The 18,055-nt window shown below is 31.7% G+C and overlaps 1 protein-coding gene across 1 annotated transcript; it reads left to right on the forward strand.

The window, feature by feature from the left end:
• The first annotated feature begins 16,769 nt into the window (after window positions 1-16,769).
• LOC149196738 (calcium-dependent protein kinase 21-like) lies at window positions 16,770-17,662 on the forward strand. Its single transcript, XM_089408412.1, has 3 exons — window positions 16,770-17,058; window positions 17,143-17,457; window positions 17,559-17,662. The coding sequence occupies exons 1-3, from the start codon at window positions 16,770-16,772 to the stop codon at window positions 17,660-17,662; spliced, it is 708 nt and encodes a 235-aa protein (XP_089264538.1).
• The last annotated feature ends 393 nt before the right edge of the window (window positions 17,663-18,055 follow it).

An 18,055-nucleotide genomic window follows, 5' to 3' on the forward strand; every position in this document is an offset into this window, starting at 1 on the left:
AATATTTAATTAAATTACACCTATACAAATCATAAAATAATAAAGATGGTATAAATTTAATTGTGTTAAATTCCCTATTATAATTTATAAAAAAAAATTGCCAACTGTACCATTCATAAAATTTAGTTACAATTTTTTTTTATCTTACTTTATAGCTAACATTTAAATAAATAAATAAAATCTATTTATACTTTTTTTATTATTTTAATATTTCATTTAATTAATAATAAAAATGATATAATATAAATAATTTTATTATGTAAATTTTTTTACAATTTTATTGGCTTCCCACCATTAATAAAATCTCTTTATAATTTTTTATCCTATTTTTTTGCCTGGCATTTAAATAAATAAATAATATTTAGGAGGTATAATTAATATAATTTATAATTATTTTTATTATTTTTTTCCTATTTGATTTTTTTTTTTTTAATAAGGTTATGTTATGAATGTCATATTAATTGGGTGTATGAGATTTAGTTTGTGAGGTAATAAATTTATTTTTGAGTAGTGATTTGATTGTTGAAATTTACTAAGGTGTACATACTCTACTTTTCTCTAGATTCGAATTAATGAATCATGTTATTAGTAATTTACATTTTCAAATCTATCTCTTGAGTGATAATATTTTTTCTCTTTTTCTACATATTATTCCAAATATTTTTTGTTTATTTAATACTAGTATAGTTCTATCTTAACCACATATGTAACCAATGTTGAAAGGTTCGAATTTCTTGATGTGCAAACCTCTTTTAAAGTGCAAAACATGAAAGAAAAATTTTCACATCAAAAGATTTGATCATCTTGATGTTTGATATATCCATGGTTATGATGGATCTATATTGGTTCTCTCTCTCTACACACACCATGTCTAAATTTTCATTATTTAAATCCATTTTTAAAGCATAATGAATTCATAGTTTTCAAAACCTTTTTAAGCACTGTGAGATAATAGACTACAAAGTTTAAATTTCATAGACATGTATCAATACCACATGTCAAAAAAATAATAACCATAAAACATTTCCGTAAATCTCATTTTTTTGATTTGTAACTATTATTAAAAACATTTTGTAAAATTAAAATACCCACCATCCACCTTAATAATTATTGATAACTTAATTAAGATTTTAAAAACTCTATTTTCAAATAAACACAACAATATATATAAAATTTACTATTTAATAATTTTTTTTGGTAATCATATGATCGACGCACTAAGATTCAATACTAAATATTAAACAACTGACTTTTTAAACATACACAAACTTAATATCTGATTTACTTAAAAGGTATAACCATCCGTCTATACTATCTTTCGGCTGGCTTTTCAAATCTTACATCCTTCCTTACAAATCGTCCTACGATAATGACTTCAATTTTACCATTTAACATTTTACCACTCATTACCGTCTCAATTTTTCCTACCACGGTACCACCGCCGTGGCCGTGGGTGTAACGTTGTACGAGTGAACTAATAGGAATGTGATTCTACACTTTCCTGATTTCTCTGTCCACCTACCTACTCCATGTTTCCCCTTAACCAGCCATACATAGGGTATTCAATGCGTCGGGAGATGTACGGTAGATAACCCGCTAAAACGCGAATTCGGAAACTCGCCACTAAATAAGAAAGGGCAATTCAAGTGTTAGTGGGCTATGTCCCGTGCATCTCCCGACGCATTGAATACCCTATGTATGACTGGTTAGGTGCTGCCCCTACTCCATCGTGGAAAAATATCTCCGCAATTCCAGTGGGAAATCCACGTCTCTATCTGGTAACTGGATATCTATATATGTGTGAGAAGGCATCCACGACCACACAACTCGCAGGCTCTGAAGTACTTTGTAGCGAAGAGGGAGAAATGGATTTTCTTCTAGTGATATTGCTGCTTCTGTGCATGGCTGCTTTTCTACCTGCAGCAACGTCTCTTAATTACTCAATATACCCGAAGCCATATTCCCAGATTCATCGTCCGGAAGCTGGTTTATATGAGCTGCACATGGCAGGTGGAAGAACTTTGGTGCAACGTCGTCATTCTGAATCTGAACGCGTGCTGGAGGAAGGTGAATTGATGGATGCCCATGAGAAAAGGGATCTTTATGCTCTCTTATCCTTAAAAATTGCCATCACATCGGATCCAGATGACTTACTCCCCAACTGGATGGCGGAAAACTCGGAGAATATCTGCTCGTGGTATGGCATTCGCTGCAGACCATATAGCAGAAGAGTTGTTGCCATTCACCTCTCTAATGAAAAAACCTATAATGCTGATGATGGAAGAGTTTCCTGCATGGTTATGCTGAAGCCGTTGATGGGTAGCCTTCCACCGTCTCTTGGCAATATGTCATTGTTGCACACTCTCAATCTTTCTTGTAATGGTTTCATGGGAAGAATTCCACCCGAGTTCGGCCAGCTTAAAGCGTTGCGGCTACTTGATCTCAGCTACAATGAAATGAACGACTCTATTCCAGAGCAGTTGGGCTTGCTGCAGAAGCTAAAGTACCTGGTTCTAGACAGCTGGAGCAATGATTTCTCAGGCAAAATTCCACTCCAATTGGGTAATTTGACGCAACTTACACAACTAGCGATTTATAGCTTTAGTATTTCCGGTTCTATTCCTTATGAAATATTCAGACTTCCCCTCTCTTATCTATCCCTTCGGCTTACTATTCTCAATGGCAATGGCATACCTGAATCCATCGCCAATTTAACTAAATTGACTTATTTAGATCTTTTGTCAACAATATCAGTAACATACCTGAACACATTGTTAGTTTATCCGAATTGACTTTTTTAGATCTTCAGCCTCATCAACATTCCCGAAGGCATTGCTAACTTGACCAAATTGACCTTCTTAGGCGTCTCTGACAACAAACTCACTAACATAACCGAATACATTTCTTATCTGGTCAAGTTGACTTATTTAGATCTCTCTCAAAACAAATCTGGTCAAGTTGACTTATTTAGATCTCTCTCAAAACAAACTTACGGGTAACATATTGGAAAACATTGTCAATTTGCGTAAGTTGACCCACTTAGATTTTTCCCAAAATAAACTTACTAACAACCTTTCTAAAGCTATTTTCAATTTGACTCAATTGACTATGCTACAACTTTCTTCAAATATGTTTACAGGTAGCATTCATGTAACCCTTACTAATTTGAGTCAATTGACTATGCTAAATCTTACAGATAATAGGTTGACTGGGCGCATTCCCAAAGCCATTGGAAATTTAAAAAAGCTTGAATCCCTATACCTCTCAAATAATAATCTTACAGGGCCTATTCCAAAAACCATAGGAGAACTTCCTTCATTAAGGAAATTATATTTGGATTCAAACAAATTCATTGGGCGAATCCCACACAGCATAGGTCACTTGAAGGCTCTTGAGGTTTTGAACATTAACCATAATAGCTTTTATGGTCGTATTCCTCAAAGTATTAATAGTTTGGCTTCACTTTATATGTTATATCCATCAAGAAACAAATTGGAAGGACCTATTCCAGCCATGTGCACTCATGTTTCTTTATTATATTTCACAGCCCATTCTAACAATTTTTCTGGGACTTTATATTCATCTTTGGCCAAGTGTACTCTATTGGAAATATTGGATTTAAGGAATAATAAGTTCACAGGTGAGCTTCCTTCATATCTTGCAAATTTCAGTAAGTTGGGAGTTTTAAGCATTGGTTACAATAAACTTCATGGTATTATTCCTCAATGGATCACAAATCTCAGAGCACTGTTTTGGTTGGATTTATCCAACAATAAATTCAGTGGAAGAATACCATATAACCTTGAAAGGCTACAAAGGTTTGCAATAAATGTATCATCAGGACTTTGGAGTAAGCATGATGTTGAAGTGGAAGTTTACGTAAAAGGAATTCAGTATAATCTGCCATATGTTATCAGTATAAACATTATATTTTATTTGTCAAATAATAATATTACAGGAGAAATACCTGTGAGCATAAGAAATATGAGTAGCTTGAGATTGCTAAATTTATCTGGGAACCAATTGGAAGGAAAAATACATGCATGTATCAGTGAGATATCTACCTTGGAGCAGTTGGACTCGGCGAAAAATAAATTGAATGGAACAATTCCTCAAGATATCTCTAAGCTATCAATGCTAGCTTATCTAGATGTTTCGTCTAATAGTCTTTGTGGGCCAATCCCAAATTCTACACTTTCAATGAGTCTTCATTTCAAAGAAATAAGTGTTTATGTGGGTTTCCTCTACCACAGTGTAATGAAAAAGATAAGCAAAATAAAACACCACTTGGAGCCACTGATAAACATGGTAATATTAGAAAAGGAGGGCTAAGCCATGTAGATGAAAAAGTGTCATTGATGGCACTAGGAATGGGAGTGGGAGTTGGATTTGGTGTAGTTGTTATTATGTTCATTACTTGGGACAAAGTAAGATATTGGGTGGTGGGTCTTCATTCCAAGAACATACGAAAACCTTTTTATGGTCTTTATCGATTTCCTACATAGTTAAGTGACACTTATCCATATATTTCACTATCTTGTATATGTAATGTTACTTAATGATATAGTGTTTGAATTTCATTTCCTCCATATGCTTTGATGTCTTAGCATATGAAATGTCATTTAATGGTATAGTGTTTGTATGTGGGTGAGAGTGTGGTACATAAGAGTACTTTCATAGGTCTTTCAAGGACCTCTTGGAAAGGTAGGACTGAATCATGCAACTTTCTGACTTGTGTTTATTTTTGCTCATCATCAACTATTTATATATTAAATTAGTTGTTATATATAAGTGGAACTACTATGTCATCTTTCTATATGTTGCTTTAAACTATTCCTCTAACAATCAGTTGTTTCTTTTGAAATACCAATGTAATTTTTTTGACAATTTTCAAAATGAATGAAACTTACATTTTTTTTTTTTGAAAAAAAATTAATGTTTGCATGTGGGTAAATTACCTTATAAAATAATGTAAAATAAAATTCATTTGTGAATATGCTTTGACCTCTTAGAATATATAATGCTATTTAATGTTATAGTGTTTGTATGTGGGTGAATTATCTTAATGTAAAATATAATTTAAAAATTTTCTTTAAATTTGTGTTAATGATATAGTATTTGAATTTCATTTGTCCATATGCTTTGACGTCTTAATATAACTAATGTCATTTAATAGTATAGTGTTTGTATGTGGATAAATTACATTATAAAAGAATGTAAAATAGAATTCAAATAATTTGTTTAATTTGTTGTTAATTATTAATATACAAAATATATAGGTGGAGCAAAGTTGAGGCTCATTTTACGCATATCATTATTGGAAAACTTTATAATGATTAATAACAAATGTTTAATATAAATTGAGAAGAGAGATATCCATTTTGACAAAGAAAATTTTGAAAAAAATTTACACCTCAATCAATTTTACCTTTCTGATATTTGATAAATTTAAAATTAAATAAATTTACACTTGCTTAAATCAAAATAAAAATAAAAAATAATGTTAATTCAAAATAAAAATAAAAAATGATGTTAATTCAAGCATCTAACATATCCTTATAATGAGTGCTCTTCTTAGTATGTATCAATAGTTTACATATCCTTATAATGAGTGCTCTTCTTAGTATGTATCAATAGTTTATGCTAGATCGCACGACATAATTGTTTTGAAAGCACATGAGTGTGGAGATTTCGTTTCACGTGAGTGATATCAATGGTTTTGGTTTTCGATTATTGTTTATATATATATATATATATATATATATTAATCGATTTAAAAAAAAAAATCTAATTTTATTTATAAAAGTTAAAAAAATATATATATCTTCTTATATATAATTAGTTTTTAATTTATTTTTAGTAGATACTGAAAATTTACACATAATTTCAGCTCTATAAAATTAAAATTTATGTTTGTCATTCTCCATTTGTATGAGCCTATTACATATAATTAGAAGTATATAGTTGCTCAAGCTATTTTATTTTTAAACTATTATTATAAGAAAAGTTTTTATGGATGAATGCCTTAAGGACGGTTAATTATTAATTTTTCATTAATAAATTTAATTTTAGGATTTTTTTTAATAATATTAAAAAAAATTAAGGAAAAATGAAAAGGTTAAAATTATTTTAAATTAATACAAATTTATAATTTTAAAAACTCTGATTTAATATTATATTATATTGATATAAGATTTTCATATGTAAGATTTTAGCAGAGAATATGATTTAAAAGTAATTTATAATCTAAGATTCATTTAGAAGATCATATGTCTTGAGGTATAAATCTTTTTTTAACAAAAAAAACTTGAAAAAAGGTTTATACCTTGAGAGGTTTGATTCCTCTCAACACTTGCTAAATTTGTGATAAAAATGGATCTACACACATTAAAAATGGCCAAATGTAGAATAATGAAATTACTTTAAATGTTTTAACCAAAAACCATCTTAACCATAGATCTCTCGACCATTAAGAAGCATGAAAGCTCTAGTTTTCCAAGTTTTGCACTCTAAAAGAAATTTGCACGTTAGGAGATTTGATCTATCTCGACCCTTGATAGATCCAGACTTAAAATGAATCTATGTTGATAGTTACTATATCCAAATAAAATAGTATAATTAATAAATTTTTCCATCCTAAAAAAAATAAAAAATAAAAAAATTCTACTCAATTTTGCTCCCGCTCTATATCTTTTAGAATTCTAAGTGTAAGTTTATGTGAATTTTAATCCCAAAGAATTTTAAAAACATTAAATTCATTTATACATTAAAAAATACATTTTAAGTAACTGAAAATCAAAATCTTTCTCAAAATTATATCATGAGAAAAATATTTACTAATTAAATTACACCTATGCAATTCTTATTATCATAAAATTGTAAAGATGTTATACATTTAATTGTTTTACTTTCTAGGTTATATTTCTTGAATTCTTATAATTTTATGCACCTTGAACCATTCATAAAATCCAGCTATAACTTTTTATATGGCATTTAACTAACTAAATAAATAATATTTAAGATGTATAACTAGCATTTGAACCAGATGTTGCAAAGGAAACGCCATAAGGCATAAATTGAGGAACAATCGCAACATGGGAATGAGAAAATCTAAATAATATGTAGAGATGGTTAACGTTTTTTGTGTTTCCACATACGGTTGATGTTGGCAATTTTTTTGACATGATGAATATATTGGACTTTGCTAATAGAGCATGTGAGCTATTTAGGTTGTCAAATGATCATGATGTTGATATTAGGATATTTACATGTTTCTATATGATGTAAGATATACTAATAAAATACAGATTGTTGTGGTTGTCTTTATTTTATTATGTAAATTATGAGCATTGATCGATTTCCTGATGACGGAAATGGTTACGAGCAATTAGAACCTTCTACATATATCAATGCACCTTTAGTAGGCTCCCTTGCTTATTTGAATTCTAGTTTCAACTTCTATGTATAGGTAGGTACATGATAAAGGAGCCATTCTAGTTTATCATTCTAGTTTCGGTGTCAGGATGGAAGAATGAGCCATTCCGTTTGGCTAAGTTTTGAACTGGGGCCTTTTTTTGTTTGCAATTTTTTAGAGTAACTATATTTAGATGGTTAACTTTTTTTGTGTTTCCTCATACGGTTGATGCTGGCAATTTTTTTGACATGATGAATATATTGGACTTTGCTAATAGAGCTGCATGTATCAACTGTGCAAAGCAGTAGCTCATTTTCATAGCCATGGAGTTATGCACAAGTGATGCTTGAGATATATTCAAACTATAGTTTGAACATCCTTTAGGAATATCTCTCATTACACCTTTCCCAGTGATTGGTGGCATTCTTTGCTCTGTTGTCTGACCTGTTTTTTTTAATTTACTCACATTGTATGGCAGTAGACTTGTCTAGAAGGGTAATGGCTTAGCAGTGTTCTTTTTTCCCATATAAGAAGAATTGAAAAACAGTTTATTCCATGGTGGTTTGTGGAATCTTGTTGAGGATCAGTCACTATCATCAGCACTTTCCCCTCCAACTGCTTCATAGCCATTGCTGGTAGACCTTTGGAGCTTGGGACCTTTAGTAATAATGCACGAAGGAGCTGCTGAAAGCGTTGATATGTATTGCTTTTTAAGGGTATACATGCTCTCTCCTTAGCATTCTATTTTGATTCTAACTTTGGGTATATTCTTCTGTAAGTAGGAGGGCTTCTTTACACAATGTCTAATATAAATTTGCAATATGTTACATCTTCTTCCTTCTTGATCTTCACTTATGCTAAATACCTGAGCCCCTCCAAACAAGTAGTAACTTGTGGGTCAATGACTTTTAGTCCAAAGAGATTGCAAATATCTGAGTAGTTGCATCCAGAGGATGAAGTAGATAAGAACGATGTGAATCGACAATGCCATTTTTCAAAGAAGTAGAGCATTATTTGTTGAGAAGTGTCCATTGAAGATATAGGAGAAGACATAAATATCAGACTTTCCTCCTCAATGATGAAGCTATAATAAAACTAATGTAAAACTAATGTTTGTTTTTTTTCTGAATGTTGAATTCATTTTTACTAAACATAGTATCACTTATATATAAATATATATATAAAACCTTTAGACTTTCTGCTAAGTCAAAAATGTAAAATGTAAAGAAATCCAGTGACAAGTTTCCTTTTGAGATCAAACTGAAGAAGGGTGGATTTGTTTGACTTGTTGGAAGGAAATAATAATGTGGCGCACATTTAAAGGGTGCACTATGCAGTTCAACTGGATGAAATTAGCAGGCAACAAATGATACAGAAAGAAATTGGACTTTCTCGAAAATAGAATATAATCTAACAGGAAAAGTCATTTAGATAATGAAAGGGATCCACATAATAGCACCCATAACAAGCCAAAAGTGACTCAGATCTGATAGACGATCGTTTTTGCATTAATCCCATTTTTGGGAAGTCTATATTCATATCAAGAAGGTTTGAAATTTGATGAGGATGACATAGAAACCCAAGAATAGGCTATATACCTCGTTAGATTGTTGTTAAAAGGAATATAAACCGAATTTCATGAATGGAAGGTATTATCATAATCAAATAACATTTGACTTTCAAAGCTAATTTGATTAAATAAAAAGGTCATGATGCACCTAACCGCCTTCAACGGTGTCATAATCATTCTAAAGAAGGAAGGATTTGAGGTATAGTGCAATCTGAAACTTCAGGAATTTTTTCCCTCCAATATGTTTCTTTTCTGTTGGTTTTTGAACTTGGGACTCTGTGGAGATGTTAAGCTTTGTGTATACACTTTTATGTCTTCAATTGTGTCATTGATCATTTTTGCAGGCTTCCATATATAAAATTATCTAAAGCGAGTGCTATATTTTTACATATTTATTTGGCAATATGCCTAGCAGATGTGTTGATCAATATTTGCAAACTCCCTCAACTACCAAAGACTTGAGATTGTCAGCACAGGAGATTCCAAACAAATCTTCAAAAATAGAGATGGAACATGTCTCCTTCCCAAGGCATGCCTGCACAAAAAATAATTATGTTAGCAGGTCTTCAATTATCTCCCTAAATTAGAATAGTGTATTAAAGAATTGCATACCTTTTCTATAATGGAAGTTGAATTCACTGCATGGCAAGAGCCCTTGATAAAGATATTGCTTCTTTATTCTTCTAGTGTGCCCAGGGTCAGGAACTGAAGTAGACATGTCCTCCAAGATTTCTGAATCAAAGTGGGATTGTCTGTCCACCCCAACTTGAGTTTTGAATTTACACATCTCTTTCCTTATTTCTGGTAGAACTACATTACAGTATGTGGCAGCTTAGTCATGATAAGAAAATCCTCACTCCTCTCTGCCTCCTCCCCCACCCCTACAACGCATTTTCTTCCTAGGCGACATGTCTAAAACCGAGAGGGCACACCTAGCGTGAATACCTCTTCATGCAAAATAAAAATAAATAAAACCAGAAATCCACAATAGAGCCAGAGCTCCAACCCACTAGATCATCCTAGAAACCTGTGATAGAAACCCCATACTTGAGGAAATCACCTGGCTGTTGTATAATATTCACGGAAGCCTCTAAAAAGGGCCCCTTCCCCAACACTATTAAACATATTCCAAAACACACATAGTACAGTGAACCCAGGTCACAAAAAGCTCTCAGACACCTAGGAAGTCAAGACCAAAGCAACCCTCTAGCCCAAACCTTATAATTCACCAGATGATGCTCATTAAGATTAACATAAAATTTAGCAACAAAACTAGACATTACAAATGCAAGGAGACCCTCTAGCGAAAGATGCAGATAGGCTGCCGAAACTTCCTAATCCAAATAAATAGACTTAAACCAAACCTCCCATCACAAAGAAATTAGACCTACAACCTCAGACCCTACCCGAGTACTTAAGTCAAAAGAAAATTCTAGATAATGAAAGGAATCAACGTGAATTCCAACACATGGGGCTGAAAGTGAAGCCCACACCAGCCCACCACGTGCCAGGTTTCCAAGCACCAAACCAGAGACCCCATCACTAAAGATACTCCACTCTTTCCACCAACACCTTCGTAGGCCATATAGCCCTATCTTCGTCGTCACTACCACAAACCCAAACCAGAAGATAGAGCACCATTCACCACTTCAACACTGACTAGAACAAAAAGCACACATAGGGAGGTTAAGGACCTAGCCTCGCCTCCTACTCTTAATCCACCACTAATTTCTCCACAAGATATCGTTTGGAGAGGCTTATAATGAGTCGAAGTCATCCAAGGTCTTGCATGTGAATGCATGAAGGGGGCTGGCTATGCCCCCCTCTTCATATATGTACATCACATTCAAGGGTGTGTCACATTAACACCACCATTGCAGACAAATTGTCTATATATAGATAGATAGATAATGTGCACATCACATTAAAAATTAAATTATAAAAATTATAAAACATGTCAACAAAAAATATAACATATATAACTATAAGTATTATTAAGATTCTAATAAAATAAAAATATTTCTATATATAGAAATGTGAAATTTATATAAATATAAAGAATATTATTAAGAGCTAGCATAGATCCATTTTAATTTATGACTAAGCATTAAGAGGAATCAAATCTTTCTAGATGCAAATTGTTTTGTAAGTTAGTATCCATAAGATATTTTCGGCTAAATACATATATTTTTGCATATATATAGGGCCAAATAAACAATGCAAAGATAAATACAAAAATTAAATAGACATTTAAAATTTATTATTAAAAATTCTAAAACAAATACTATTAAAAAATAATATAATAAAAATTCTAAAATAATTTAATTATAATATTTAAAACTAAATTTCTAACCTTTATTTAATAATTAAATTAAAATAAACACATTTACTACATAAATTAAAAAAACATATTATTTTATCTATTTTATTTTATATATATTTCAATTAAAAATATTAATTATTACCGTTTTTCATATATACAATATTATATCATCTTATTAAATAAATAAATAACACGATAAGATTCAATACTAAATATTAATCATTCAACGTCATTACTTAAAAAGTATAAACTTATTAAATAAATAAATGACATGATAAGATTCAATACTAAATATTAAGCATTAAACGTCATTACTTAAAAAGTATAAACTTCTGTGCATTCTATACTTTTGGGTTGGCTTTTCAAATCTTACAACCAACAAATAAGACTTCAATTTTACCATTTTACCACTCTTTACCATTTCAATTTTTTTCCCTCTGAAGACTACCACGGTACCACACACCGTGGGCTTAGGGGTAATGTTGTACTAGTGAATTGATCGGAATTTGATTCTAGAATTTGAATTTCATTTGTCCATATGCTTTGACGTCTTAATATAACTAATGTCATTTAATAGTATAGTGTTTGTATGTGGATAAATTACATTATAAAAGAATGTAAAATAGAATTCAAATAATTTGTTTAATTTGTTGTTAATTATTAATATACAAAATATATAGGTGGAGCAAAGTTGAGACTCATTTTAAGCATATCATTATTGAAAAATTTTGATTATTGGAAAACTTTGTAATGATTAATAACAAATGTTTAATATGAATTGAGAGGAGACATATCCATTTTGGCAAAGAAAATTTTGAAAAAAAATTACACCTCAATCAATTTTATCCTTCTAATATTTGATAAATTTAAAGTTAAATAAATTTACACTGGTTTAAATTAAAAAAAAAAAAAAATTAAATGCTGATTCACACATCTAACATATCCTTATAATAAGTGCTCTTCTTAATATGTATCAATAGTTTACGCCAATATTAATAAAATAACATAAATTAGCAATATATTATACTACTTATACTCTCTCAATGCTTTATCAGTAAAAAAATATTTTTCTTTTTAAACTTATTAACTTAATCATATATATATTTATTTTTACCAATTTATCTCACATTTAACTAAAACAGATTAAAAAAACAATTTTGATTCAATTTTATTATATTGATAACCAATTTTTTTATTAAACATGTAATTTATATTTTACCAATTTATCTCGCATTTAACTAAAACAGATTAAAAAAACAATTTTGATTTGATTTTATTATATTATATTGATAACCCATTTTTTATTAAACATATAATTTGCAAACTATATCAGTAACATAGACTTGACTCGTAAAAAAGAAATAGTGGGGAAATAGTGGGGATTCTTTTTTCAAAGGGGGAAATCAGAGTATCCACTTGACTTTTCTGCGTTGGAGCGTCCTCCAAAGCCCGTGAACTATGCGTATTGATTTGATCGCACTGCGCAATTGTTTTGAAAGCCCATCACTGTGAAGATTTGGTTTCACCTGAGTGATATCAATGGTTTTCGTTTTAGATTTTTATGTTAATAGTGACCTTGTGTTTTGTTTATATATATATATATATATATTAAACTCTAATTTAATTTATAAAAGTTAATAAAAAAATTCTCACATATAAAATTAATTTTTAATCCATTTTTTTAAGTAGATTTCGAAATCTTATACATAATTTCAGCTCTATAAAATTAAAGTTTATGTTTGTCATTCTCCCTATTACCTATAATTGGAAGTATATAGTTACTCAAGCTATTTTATTTTTAAACTAGTGTTATTGCAAGAAAAGTTTTTATGGATGAATGCCTTAAAGAAGGTTAAAATTATTTTAAATAAATACAAATTTATAATTTAAAAACTTTTATTTAATATTATATTATATTGATATAAGATTTGCATATGTAAGATTTTAGTGGAGAATATGATTTAAAAGTAATTTATAATCTAAAATTCATTTTAATCAGGCGTTTAGCTTAGAGGATCATATCTCTTGAGGCATAAATCTTTTTTTACCAAAAAACTTGGAAAAAGGTTTATACCTTGAGAGGTTTGATTCCGCTCAACACTTCTAAATTTGTGATCAAAATGGATCTACACACACTAAAAATGGCCAAATGTAGAATAATGAAATCACTTCAAATGTTTTAACCAAAAACCATCTTAAGCATGGATTTCTCGACCATTAAGAAGCATGAAAGCTCTATTTTTCCAAATTTTGCACTCTAAAAGAAATTTGCACCTTAGGAGATTTGATCCATCTCGACCCTTGGTAGATCCAGACTTAAAATGAATCTATGTTAGTAGTTACTATATCCAAATAAAATAGTCTAATTAATAAATATTTCGGTTTTTTCTAAAAAATAAAAATAAAAATAAAATAAAAAATAAAAAATTCTACTCAATTTTGCTCCCACTCTATATCTTTTAGAATTCTAAGTGCAAGTTTATGTGAATTTTAATCCCAAATATTTTTAAAGACATTAAATTCATTTCTACATTAAAAAAATACATTTGAAGTAACTAAAAGTCACAATCTTTCTCAAAATTATATCATGAGCAAAATATTTATTAATTAAATACACCTATGAAATTCTTATTATCATAAAATCCTAAAAATGTTATACATTTAATTGTTTTACTTTCTAGGTTATAATTCTTGATTTTTTATAACTTTATGCACCTTGAACCATTCATAAAATCTAGTTGTAACTTTTTATATGACATTTAACTAAATAAACAAATGATATTTAAGATGTATAACTAGCATTTGAACCAAATGTGGCAAAGGAAACACTGTAAGGCATAAATTGAGGAACAATCGCAACATGGGAATGAGAAAATCTAAATAAGATGCAGAGATGGTTAACATTTTTTGTGTTTCCTCATACGATTGATGCTGGCAATTTTTTTGACATGATGAATATATTGGACTTTGCTAATAGAGCATCTAAGCTATTTAGGCCAATAAAATGCCCTTATCGTGTCCAAAAAATATATCAATAACAAAAGGATACATCGAAAATAAAAACTACATTACATACATATCCTCCTAGTTACCTGGGAATTTTATGAGAGAGATAAAAATATATGTAGATTTATTGCCAACCCTGTTAAATCTCCATCTGCAGCACTCTATGAAAGGCTTGTGATAATATTTTGAAATATTATCATCTATCTGTTCAAAGGTTTTACAATTGCCTAATACCTGTAAAGCGCCTACTTTAGACAATGTGTATGCAATGGAGTTTCTTTCCCTACCTGCTACATCACACCTAGATCCATCACAAAATAATAAAATATCATTCACAAGCAATAAATGAGTGATTTTCATATCATCAACTACTACAACACCCCTTAATTCACCCCTCCTTTAAGTCACAACCAACTAAGGCCCTCCGCCACCAGTGTAAATAATAGGGGGGATCGAGGGAAGCCCTGTCATAGTCCTCATTGGCATGGAGAAAAGTCGAAGATGACCCATTAATTAGTACTACAAATGGTATCATGGTTATGCAACTCATAACCCAATTTATAAAAGGTACTTCAAAGCCCAAGTGAGTCATTAGCAATCTGATATATGTCTAACTCATTCTATCATATGCTTTAGAAAGGTCAATTTTAATCACCAATCCCTTTATTTTCTTGGATTTTAAATTATGAAGCCCTTCCTGAGAAACACTTATTGCCTCCTGTATATGTCGACCTTCCAGAAAGGAAAATTGTTCCTTAGATACATTTTTCGAATAAATTGGTTTTAGCCTATTGGCTATGATTTTTTCTCTGAGTATATGTAGGTGTAGAGTGATATAGACCTAAAGTCATCAAAGGAATGTGGAGTATCTGATTTGGGATTGAGGGAAATAAAGGTAAAGTTCAAATAATGAGGCATCCTATCAAATGATTGGGAGTCCCCAACTACCCTTAAGTGATCCTCCCCCAAGATCTCATAAAACCTCGTAAAAGATTCCACAAGCCAACCATGAGGACTAGGGCTTTTATCCTTCTGAAAATTGTGGAGGAGCTTTTGTAATTCATTCTCAGTCATTGATCCTATTAAACAATGGTTGTCTTCAGGTCTTGAGGACCTAGGGAAATATCGAGCCAGTAACATTACATTAGAAATGGTCGCCTCAGGAGGGGCTTTATATAGGTTATTAAAGTGGGTTTTTCCTAGCATTGTAAGATCTTCAAATAATGAAGCTTTTCCACCTTTTGAATTATCCAAATCCAAAATAGTGTTGGGTGCTCAACACCTCTTAACAAAATACTGAAAGAACTTTATGTTTTCATCACACTCTTCAAAAATATGGCTCTACATTTTTTCTGCAAGTCTCCTCCTTTTCTTCCAAAATTCTCATTTTGGAATCCTCTAGTCGAATAATCCATTGTTTAGATTCCTCCGACAAATAACCCCCCTTCATCAGGAGCTTCTAGCTGCTCCAACTCTTCTTACACAAATTTTAGATCTTCCTCCTCTATATTTTGAGGTTATTCCACTCCATCATAGTTTTTTTCACCCTTTTAAGATTTTTCAACAAAGTGAACCACATCAAGCACATCCCCGACAGGGTTGTAAGGAATCATGGTTCATTAAAACCCACTTTCATTTCAATAATAATTGGATAGTGATCAAATTCGCCCCACCCCACCCCAATGACAAAACAGAGGATTCATTTCCAATAAAGACTTTGTCATAATAAACCGGTCCATCGGTCTGGCACCCATCGCATCCCCAATTCACCTCTTTTTCTAAGTAGGTTTATACTTAATCAAATCCACATCACACAATTTGTATTCCTCTAAAAAGTGGCTAAAATAATTAAATAGGGAGTCCTCATGGATGCGAGGACCCCAAATTTTAGAAGCTCCAACAGAAAGGTTCAAATCCCCTCTTACCACTCAATTATCAAGTTTCAAATCTTACCACTAAGAAACCGTCATGTCGATAAAGACTTGAATTTTACCATTTACCATTTACCATTTTAATTTTTGTTTTTCTTTTTTCCGGTTGAAGAAGAGCACGATACCACCCACTGTGGGCATAGGGGTAATGCTGTACGAGTGAATTGATACCACTTTTGCTATATTTCCCCCGATGATTTCCTTCTCTCTGTACGCCCACCCGCCCACTTATCATGGAATTGATTTGATCTCACTGCGGAATTGTTTTGAAAGGACCTCGCTGTGAAAATTTGGTTTCACCTTCCTTACTCATATCAATTTCGTTTTGGATTTTTACGTTGTAAGGCATTTCCCTCTGAAATCAACTCCCCTCCCTGCCTACCTGTCATCTTTATATGGCATAGGATTATATGTTAGACGATTGTAAAGATTTCAGCCGTTAGATTAGAATGGTTACAAAAAATTAGTTGCTAAAACAGTTTGCGCACTGGTCTAATGGTTAGAAATACCGTCGCCTCATTTCCAATGGATTGCAAGTCTTCCTCGACAAGCCCAAAGGATGTGTACATGATTTCAGAGCTGTGTGATGGGGGAGATCTCCAGCATTTTATTGACGCACATGTCATTGTTCTTGAGAGACTAGCAGCCACAATAATCCAATCTCTTATTCAATCGCTTCAATACTGCCACTCATGGAAAATCATTCACAGAGATGTAAAGCCATCGAGTATTTTTATATCAAACGCTGGAAACAATGCACACCCCTGTACATGGGTTTTTAAACTTGGGAATTTTGATAGGTCAATTTGGAATGGTACGTTGCAGAAATTTTCTTGAAGATTTATTTGTAAATATTGCAGAGCCTTGTAGTATATTGATGGCTTATTTATTTTTGCAGGTGGTCAAAATACAGTCATTGAATTCGATAGCGTGGGGACATTGCTATATTCTGCTCCAGAGATGTTGCGTGGAACTGGATACTCGTACGAGGTTGATATATGGAGCGCAGGAGCGGTGTTGTACCGTATGCTCTTCGGGAGGACACCCTTTTTTGCAGTGAACGATGCCGTGGTCATGTATGAGCAAATACAAAAGGCAGACCCAAAGCTGAGTTACCCCTTCTTGCCCTCCATATCGGATTCCGCAAAGGAACTCGTTCTTGGAATGCAGCAGAAGAACCGCAGACGCCGATTTTCTTGCGATCAAATCTTGAGTGAGTTCTTATTTTCTTTGAGCTTTCTTGATATCCAAACTTTGTTTAGATTGGGCGAGGTACTAAATTACTGTTTAAACGTGATGATTGGAATGATGTAGATCATCCCTGGATCTTGGATAATGTAAAATTGGACGTGGGTTCTGGCTCCACCATTAACACAGAGATTGTGTCTACCGGCGGGAAAGACGCTGCCCACCAATGAATAAATCATTGGCATGGTGAATACAGATGATGAAGAACGACCAGGCTATAGTCTGTAAGAATGTAATTGAATCTTGCTTATATCACTGCATATTGAGGTTTAACTATGAGTCAATTGTAGTCAATAGTTAGCCCATGATCTGCTTTGCTATACAATGTGCAAAGTGCATGCCATTGAAAGGATTTATATTATGTACATTTGAGTAAATCATTGAATTATATTTAAACATTTTATGTTTAGGAATTATTTTGAATTTAATCAAATAGAACATCGAATGCTATCGAAGCAAACGGGTGATGATTTAATCCGATATAATGTTTGAGAAATGGCTATTATTCTTCCGGTCTTCTATAAAGTGAAGCCCTCGGAGGTCAGGTGGACGGGCAAAGATAA

This window comes from Pinus tabuliformis, chromosome 2_2, assembly GCF_031772625.1.
Source record: "Pinus tabuliformis cultivar Carrire ecotype Pingquan chromosome 2_2, CPIR1, whole genome shotgun sequence".
NCBI lineage: Eukaryota > Viridiplantae > Streptophyta > Pinopsida > Pinales > Pinaceae > Pinus > Pinus tabuliformis.

Excerpts from the sequence above, each read along its gene's own strand:
- LOC149196738 (XM_089408412.1), top strand. The coding sequence starts at position 16,770 with ATGGATTGCAAGTCTTCCTCGACAAGCCCAAAGGATGTGTACATGATT. Across the intron at positions 17,059-17,142 it reads TGATAGGTCAATTTGGAATG|GTGGTCAAAATACAGTCATT; the intron begins GTACGTTGCAGA and ends TTATTTTTGCAG. Across the intron at positions 17,458-17,558 it reads TTCTTGCGATCAAATCTTGA|ATCATCCCTGGATCTTGGAT; the intron begins GTGAGTTCTTAT and ends GGAATGATGTAG.